General features: G+C 34.6%; 1 protein-coding gene across 1 annotated transcript in view; it reads left to right on the top strand.

The window, feature by feature from the left end:
* The first annotated feature begins 215 nt into the window (after positions 1–215).
* Positions 216–9,268, top strand: part of LOC113048971 (acetoacetyl-CoA synthetase) — a 29,882-nt gene continuing 20,829 nt past the window's right edge. The window contains exons 1-5 of the mRNA XM_026210959.1: positions 216–348; positions 931–1,034; positions 1,921–2,041; positions 4,333–4,446; positions 7,652–7,749. Of these exons, the coding sequence (XP_026066744.1) occupies positions 216–348; positions 931–1,034; positions 1,921–2,041; positions 4,333–4,446; positions 7,652–7,749 (570 nt within the window). The remainder of the gene's footprint in view (positions 349–930; positions 1,035–1,920; positions 2,042–4,332; positions 4,447–7,651; positions 7,750–9,268) is intronic.

Genomic DNA, 9,268 nt, shown 5'->3' with positions numbered 1-9,268 from the left:
ACACATGGAGGTTGGTAGGGTGGTGTGTGGTTGCGCGGTGGGCGGGGCTTCCGCCGCGTCTAGTTGATTATGTGCGGTTGACGCTCGGAAGTGATCCATGTGTCTGAGTTGCACCAATACACGATCACCAGATCGGCCTGTTTAACTCCCGTAGAGCGTTTCTTGCAGTTTTTATAGGTTATTCACGGCATACCGACGCGTGTCGTCCTATCATCATGTCTAAAGACACGGAGGCCAAGAGCGAGGAGATTATGGAGTCGAGGGTGCTCTGGTACCCGGATTCGAAACGAAACACACAAATGGACCGATTCCGGAGTCTAGTGAACCGAGTCTTCGGGCTGCATCTGGGTGAGTAGAGCCTGCCTGGGCTAGAATGGATGCACACTACTTTATAAGCTAACAACACACCCCTATTCCACAGAAAAACAAAACATAGTAGCATGGTGTGGTGTTAATCCCATTAATAGCTCATCCTGGGATAGTCATGGTTTATGCCATGTCCACATTTGAGCAAAAACAGTTACTCTAACTATGCTTTCAGTTGTAAATTTGGCCCATTAAAATTTCTCCAGGATCTATTTTGTCTGTAACTCCTTCAGTTGCATTGGCAGGGATGTCTGGCCACATATTTCCATTCATTCCGTGCATGCCACAACTCAATGCATGCACACTTTATGAGTTAATCTCAAAACAGACCGACAGTGTATAGAGTGAATAGAGACTGGCGTTCATACCATGCGTTAAATATTTCCATAATCTTATCATCATCTACATGCACCTCATCAGGCATCAGATCAAATGTTACAAGTGTGTTGTGTTTAAAGTACTGATTTGTAGTATTGCGTCATTGCTGAAGGAAATGAAGTAATCCATGCTTTTTGTCTAATGGTACTTTCTATCATTTTTTTGTTTTGTTTTGTTATTTTGTAGCTAATTATAATGACCTGTATCAGTGGTCTGTGGACTCTTATCCAGAGTTCTGGGCACAGGTTTGGAGATTCGGTGGCATCACTTGTTCGAAGATGTATGAGGAGGTAAGTTTGTTTTATATATTAATCAACATTTCTCACATTTAAATCTCTAGGCATGTAGAGGGGTTTTGTTTGTCATCTCCTGTTGTTGTGATGAGTGGCACCCATAGCCACAAAATGATGTCACCATGATGATGAAGTAGTTGTCACGTTCTGATTGGTTTTCAGTCATACTTCTGTGGAGGTATACGTGCAATAGATGACAGAGATGATGGACAAACTCATTAGTCATGCCTGAATCGTTTAACTATCCTAGTAAACATTTATGAATTTATTACCATTCCGAACTACTGTCTGAACTACTGCTGGGAATATTTAAAGCTTGTATCATATCTCTGTTGGGGCTTTTCTGTCTGAGACAACTGTAGTTTTACTTAAAGAGGGTCATAAGGTAAAATATAAAAAAACAACACAATCTACAGTCCATATATGGCTTTTTATCTATGCATGTCCTTCTCAGACTATTTTACTACATGCACTCACTTGATTATTTGCTGACTCAAAGATTATTTTGTTGTTCAGTTTTATGACAACATTGCAGTATGTTTGTGTAGTTAAACTAACTAATAATTGGGAAGGGTGTTGTTCATATCAAAGTACTTGGGTTGTGGCTAGAATGTCTTCTTTCAAACCATCTTAAATACAAATGTTATGTTTAGCACTTAAATTACTAAAAATATAAAAGTGAAATAAAAATGCATGGAAGCTAAACAGAAATATAAAAAATAATTAAATTAGAACAGAAAATATAATAAAGGCTAATACAAAATATCAATAAATAATACCATAAAGAACATAAACATGACTAAAATGACAAAAAAAGAGAAATGCTCCATCAATCAGACTGATGTGTGATATATTTGAGTTTTTTGCTCCCTCTCTGTTTCAGGTGGTTGATGTGTCTAAAAGGATATCCGATGTACCTGAGTGGTTTAAAGGCAGCAGACTGAATTATGCAGAGAACCTGCTCAAGCACAAAGATCAAGACAAAGTGGCTCTGTATGCTGCAAGTAAGCCACAGCCAATCTCTGAACTGGCCAAGTGTATTTGTTAGCTCTCGTTCTTTGTTCTGTGGTCAACACTATTACTGAGCATGTCTCGGGTCAGAATAATTGTCTAGACTGTGCTAGTTTCCCTCTAAATGAAACAATGCAATCTCAAATCAATATTTCATATCCATTTGTGAACCTTAAGCACAAAACGAGTCATAATTGTAAATCATTTTCGAAATTGAGATCTATACATCATCTGAAAGCTGAATAAATATGATTTATAAGGATCGGACAATATTTGTCTGAGATACAACTATTTGAAAATCTGGAATCTGAGGATGCAAAAAAAATCAAAATATTGAGAAAATCATCTTTAAAGTTGTCCAAATGAATTTCTTAGCAATGCATATTACTAATCAAAAATTACGTTTTGATATATCATGAAATATCAAGTAAATATCATGGAACATGATTTTTAGTTGATATCCTAATGATTTTTGGCATAAAAGAAAAATCAATAATTTTGACCCATGCAACGTATTTTTAGCTATTGCTACAAATATCCCCCAGCGATTTAAGACTGCTTTTGTGCTCCAGGGTCACATTCACGTACTTGCTCGGTAATAAACAGGTTAAATTGGCCACTATTGCAAAATGCATCCTTTCTGGTTGATCCTGATGCTCTTGAACCCTGGTTGCCATTGCATTTTTTTTTTCTTCTCTGAAACATTTCATCATTTTATTCCCAATATATCTCCAAGACCAAATGTCTCCCAATACAAAAAGAAAAAGAAAAAAAAAAGATTTGTTATGTCTGCTGATCTCCTTGAGCCTTTGTCAGTCTGACCTTGGATGCACAAATGTCTTCTTTAAAAAAAAGCAACAGTGCTGTGTGCGTGTGTTTTATCTGTATAGACCGAATCTGTCATTGTGGTCCTCTGGCTAATGTAACACTAACTGAATTATGCTGTCTGTAATTTGATTTGTGGGTTTAATGTCTGTGTAGGGGCGGGATGCATGTAGTTGTGCTTTTATATTGTGATGCGGTCCAGGAAAGAGCGGATGTAATTACCAAAGTGGCATCTATTAGAAATGTACCTGCGTCACTGGTTTGTGTCCTCGTGAAATTGGGAGGCTCATTAACCTGAAAAAGTAGATTACACAGGACTCTGGAGCGCAAATTAAATTTAACACTTCATTTGCTGATTACGTACAGTAATGAAAAACATTACCGGCGATATCTCTGCTGCAGCACAGTCACAGATGGCAAAGAGTTCTCTTGTTGCTCATTAAAGTTAGCTGTATGCACTGATAATGTTAGCCTAATGTAGATTTAATTATAATGGAGACAATTTTACATACAGGACTGTTTGAAAGTTTGGGGTCAGCCATTTTTATGCATTTAATAATAAAACTAAAAAACATTTTTTTTTATGCAAGGATGCATTACATTTATCAAAAGTCACATTAATCATCTTTCAGAAGATTTATATTTTGAATAAACACTGAAATTTTAATTCATAAACAAAAATAGGTCACTTTATTTTAAGGCCAGATTCTCACCATTGACTACAAAATTTGTCTCTAAGTTTCTAATTTTCTGCTTATTAATTAATTGTTAGTACTTATTTGTTAAGTAGGTATTGGTATAGGATTAGGGATGTAGTATATGGTCATGCACAATATGTGCTTTATAAATCCTAATAAACAGTCAATGTGTTTAATAATAGGCATGCAAATAAGCAGCTAGTTAATAGTGAGAGTTGGTCCCTGTGCTATAGTGTCACCAACAAATATGAATAAATAATATATCATGATTTGCACAAGCTCATTAAGCAGCACACCTGTTTATTCAAGAGCACTGCAGAAATGATGCTTGAGCACCAAATCAGCATATTAGAATTATTCCAGACACTGCTGTTTAAAATGAATAAATCGGTTATTTTAAAATGTTATTATATATATATATATATATATATATATATATATATATATATATATATATATACATATAGTTTTTTTTAAATAAACGCAGCCTTTGTGAGAAAAAGTGATTTCTTGCAAAAAATAGACCTATTTAAAAATCCCAAATTTTGAATGCTAGTGTTTATTATGATGTAACTTTGTAACTAAATATAGGCCTACCTTTTAAATAAAAAATATAATGATTAACATTTTTTTACTATTTTTATCTTCTATATTTTTTCTTTATTATTATGATAATGACTTTCTGACATGTCTGTTTAGCATGTATGATATTAAGAAAAGTTACAATTACTTTTTTTTTATTATTATATATATTTTTAAAGCTGAGGCAAAAGAGGAGATCGTGAAGGTGACTTTCGGGGAGCTGAGGCGTGATGTCGCTCTCTTCGCTGCTGCCATGAGGAAGATGGGCATCAAAACTGGAGACAGGGTTGCAGGTGAGCGTCACTTCCCTTTCTCTTTCACTTTATCTGTCTCTTATTATTTCGTGTTGCCCTTTCTCACTCTTTGACCCATGTGACAGTAGTGGAATGAGGAAATACAAGTCAACACTGAACCAAATACAAGAAAATCTACATCTGTTTTATATTGCATCGGGCCTAGGCACTCTCGCCTGTTTTTACTGCACTCTTACTTTGCTTTTTTATTCTGTCCTTGTTTGTCTTCATGAGTGTCCTAACTCTTAGAGCCCAAAATCACAAACTCCTCTACTCTGTCTCAGTTCTGGGCTTCAGCCAGAGCCATTCATAGCTGTGGATGGAGAATAAGAGGGGCGCAGTTATACCGTGGCAGGGGTAATTCGTCTTTTTATGCAATGCAGATTTAAAATTTCAGTGCATTCAGGCCAGATGAAGCCGGATGTGGGTTAGAAGCTTCAGATGTTTATGTCTCCATCCTGTACTGTGGCAGCATGTGAGATTAATTCTGATGTGAGAAAATGTGTGTGTAATCGCTGACGTCATTCTGGGTTCATTATCTGCAGTGCTGATCATCTCTTTATCGTAATGGCTGTAAATGGGAGGAGGATTTATTTATGCAAGTCCCTATAGAGAATCAGAGAGAACTGAGCAAGATGGAATAGAGATTATTCCTCTATGAAGACATTTAGGATAGTTTTATGAATATCTTCAGATTCTTATTTGGGGAGAGATTTGAAAAATACTCCCTGGATATCTTCTTTTGCACATTTATGGTCTGCCAGTTAAAATGAGTACATTTGGGGAAATTTAATACATGCAACTTTTATAAGTAGAAATTTTGAATGAATAACTTTTCATTTTATTATATTTATATATATATATATATATAAAAAAAAATATATATATATATATATATATATATATATATATATATATATATATATATATATATATATATATATATATATATATATATATATATATATATATATATATATATATATAAATCCGAATTATTTTTTAGAAATATTTGTATTATTTAAAAAATCTAATAATTTCAAGAACCATTTTTGGAGTACGTGTAGATCCCCTTGTGTGTGTTTGGGTGTTATGAATGGCTGATTATCATGTAGTCCAACAAAACAAATTTGCCATAGTGGGACAATAAAGTATATTTAATCCAACACAGTTTATCTTTAATAATTATTAGCTAGTTAATTATGCTTTAAAACTCCTGGACTACTGTGCCCTTTTTATAAACTTGTCTACGTGGATGCAATCATGACTGTGTGTTCACAGAGGTGTGTCTGTTTTTAGGAGTGTGTGTTATGAGACGTAAAGGTGTAGATGTTTACATAAGCTGAGTGTATAGGTGTGCAGTTCTGAGTGTGTGTTCATGTATAAAGTGTGTTTCTTTCTAAAGTGTCCTTGTCTGTCCCCTTGATTTTGGGTGTGTGCATGAGTAGGAGCGAATATATGGTCACTTTGCAGATGATGCCAAGGTTTATTGCCGCAGTATCATTTAGATAATGGACATCATTTATATTCCATGCTGCTTTCTGTCTTTCCTTTCTCTGTTTTGTGCAAAACACTTAAAAAAAAAAAAGACACTTAAACTAAGTATTTTGGACATGTTCTTTCTTACCAAAGTGACTTGTCGAGGCAATAATATTTAAATTGAGCCTCAAATGTAGCCACAAACTCAGAGCTGAAAGAAGACAAGTCAAGTTAAATAGCAACCGTTAGGGTTGATCGGCTAAACTGCAATTAGGGTTCACAAAAAAATAGCCTTAATGTAGTGTTTCCCATACATTGATTCATTTGTGGCAGCCCGCCACAATATCAAACTGACCACCATAAATAGATTTTCCAAAAGGCTTTGACTTCGTTGAATAAACATGAGCAATGCATGTTTAAAAATCAAAACTCGTGTTTGTTTTTATATATATATCACTGTATTTCTGTAGGAAACCAACTGCTTTTCCCTTATCCGTTTCTGCCACAGAATAAAAAATAAAAAAGGTAATTTCGACTTTTTATCTCACAATTCAGAATTTTTTTATATCTCGCAATTTTTTTATATATCGCAATTTTTATCTTGCAATTGAGACTTTATATTTTGCAAATCTGACTTTGTAACTCGCAATTCTGACTTTATATCTCGCAATTCTGACTTTATATCTCGCAATTCTGACTTCATAACTCGCAATTCTGACTTTATATCTCGCAATTCTGACTTAATATCTCGCAATTCTGACTTAATATCTTGCAATTCTGACTTCGTAACTCGCAATTCTGACTTTATATCTCGCAATTCTGACTTTATATCTCGCAATTCTGACTTTATATCTCGCAATTCTGACTTTATATCTCGCAATTCTGACTTTATATCTCGCAATTCTGACTTTATATCTTACAATTCTGACTTCGTAACTCGCAATTCTGACTTTACATCTCGCAATTCTGACTTAATATCTCGCAATTCTGAATTCGTTTCTCGCAATTCTGACTTTACATCTCGCAATTCTGACTTTACATCTCGCAATTCTGACTTCGTAACTCGCAATTCTGACTTTACATCTCGCAATTCTGACTTTATAACTCGCAATTCTGACTTTACATCTCGCAATTCTGACTTCGTAACTCGCAATTCTGACTTTACAAATGTGAAAAAAGGAAACCTTTATTTATTTATTTTTTATTCAGTGGTGGTAATGGGCTTCCATAAATATCTGATAAAGCAATGTTTGTAAGCATTTGTGAGAGGAGCCCTGCTTTCTGTACAGCTGTTACCAGGGAAACCTTTATTTCTCCCGCTCTAAGCACCTCCTGCTTTCCGAGAATTAATTTGCATATAAATGGCACCACAAATAGAGTGTAAGTTTGTGGGAAACACTGCTCAATGATTAATTTAACAAATTAGATTTGATATATGATATGTAAGGCTTGTATTGTAGTGAAGTCAAACGCCTTGTTGGTTCATTGGCATTCTTTAGTAAAAATTGCAATTGTATTTTTTATATTAGTTACATATTAGAAGCTTTATTTTCCATTGTGTAATATTTTCAGTGACACTCTTTTGGCATTGTTATGATTTAATATATTGTGCCTGCTGAGTGCTCCCTAAAATAACTTGCATGTCCTGAGAATTATTCTTGCACCATTTAGGTGATCGATTGCTGTCTGTAATGTGATGTTTGATTTTATTCTCTCTTTACCTCAGGATATCTTCCCAACGGGATTCATGCTGTTGAGGCTATGCTCGCTGCTGCCAGTATCGGTGCCATCTGGAGTTCAACCTCTCCAGATTTTGGTGTCAATGTAAGAGCTTTACATGCATAATGTAACCATATGACCACTATAATATATTATTTTTAATCATATAAAATATGCATTAAGTGTTTAGCAACCACTTCCATTTTTCTGTGAGATGTGGATCATCTGAACATGTGTAATATTCAGGCTAGATCATGTTGGAAAGGTATTTCACTTTCATTTTGATCCAGGGAAAAACGTGGTCTAAAGTTAATTTTTTTAATAAAATTATATTATAGATTATTTTTTTATGAACACTAAATATTTTTTTTTTTACAAAGTTACGGTAAAAACAGTAATATTGTAAAATATTACAATTTAAAATAACTGTTTTCTATTTTAATATATTTATAAAATGGCATTTATTTCTGTGATGGTGAAGCTGAAGTTTTGAGTAAAACATTATTCCAGTCTTCGGTTGTCACATGATCCTTCAGAAATCATTGTAATATGCTTATTTTGTGCAGAAATATCTTCTTAATATCAATGTTTAAGCCAGTTGTGCTGCTTAGTACTTTTGTGAAAACGGTGATACATTTAAGATTCAAGTTCAAAAGAATGGCATTTATTAACATTATTATTGTCTTTACTGTCACTTTAGATCAATTCAGTGTACCTCATATAGCAAATTGTTTGTCTGACATCATCCTTACTGTCGGTCACTGAAATTTTAAAGTGCCAGATTATTCATTTTTAATAAATAATAAATTAAAAACCTGACACTGATGGATCCGTTTAGTGGTGTGGAGAAATCCTTTCTGGATGTATGAATATCAGATTTGGTTGTCAGCATAAAGAATGAGTCGGGATGCCCTCGGCTGCCAGGCATTGCTGTACCACGCAGTCCCAGCATTCATAGCCCCACATGCCTTCATACTGACACTGGGCCAGTTTGTTGTCATGAGCTTCTACTTTGTTCTTGTCTTGTGTTTTAAATGTAATCTATATTGCTCACTAGCAAAAAATTTGTATATAATAATAGAGTAAGATTCCAAGGGTCATATTATCGCAATGTGTCTGTCCCCATGTACAAAAAAATAGGTCATCTGACCATCAATTCTGGCTGTCTTAAAATGTGTGTGTGTGTGTGTGTGTGTGTGTGTGACCTGTTAGCTATGTCAGACATTCTGTCACACACACACACACACACACACACACACACACACACACACACACACACACACTCTCCTATGAGGAGATTAAAGTAAGTCTAGGCCGAGGTTATTCTATAAATAGGACAGGCTCTAGCAGATAAAGCAACATAGATTCACAATGTCTTATTGACTGAAGCAAACTTAGTGTATGAATTGCTGCCATCTGTGGTTAAGTCAGGGTACTACAGCAAATTCAATGTGCCAATTGTGTATAAGCTATTGTTCAAAAGTTTGACCAAACTCAGTATTTTTTCATTCAAAAAAGTCACCAAGGCCACGTTATTTGATCAAAAATACTGTTTCCAATTTAATGTTAAAATGTAATGTATACCTGTGATGCAAAGCTACATTTTGAGCCCAAATGACAGTCC

The sequence above is a fragment of the Carassius auratus genome, chromosome 30 (assembly GCF_003368295.1).
Source record: "Carassius auratus strain Wakin chromosome 30, ASM336829v1, whole genome shotgun sequence".
Lineage (NCBI taxonomy): Eukaryota > Metazoa > Chordata > Actinopteri > Cypriniformes > Cyprinidae > Carassius > Carassius auratus.
Note: the sequence above shows the minus strand (reverse complement) of the source record. Positions and strands in the feature narration are given on the sequence as shown.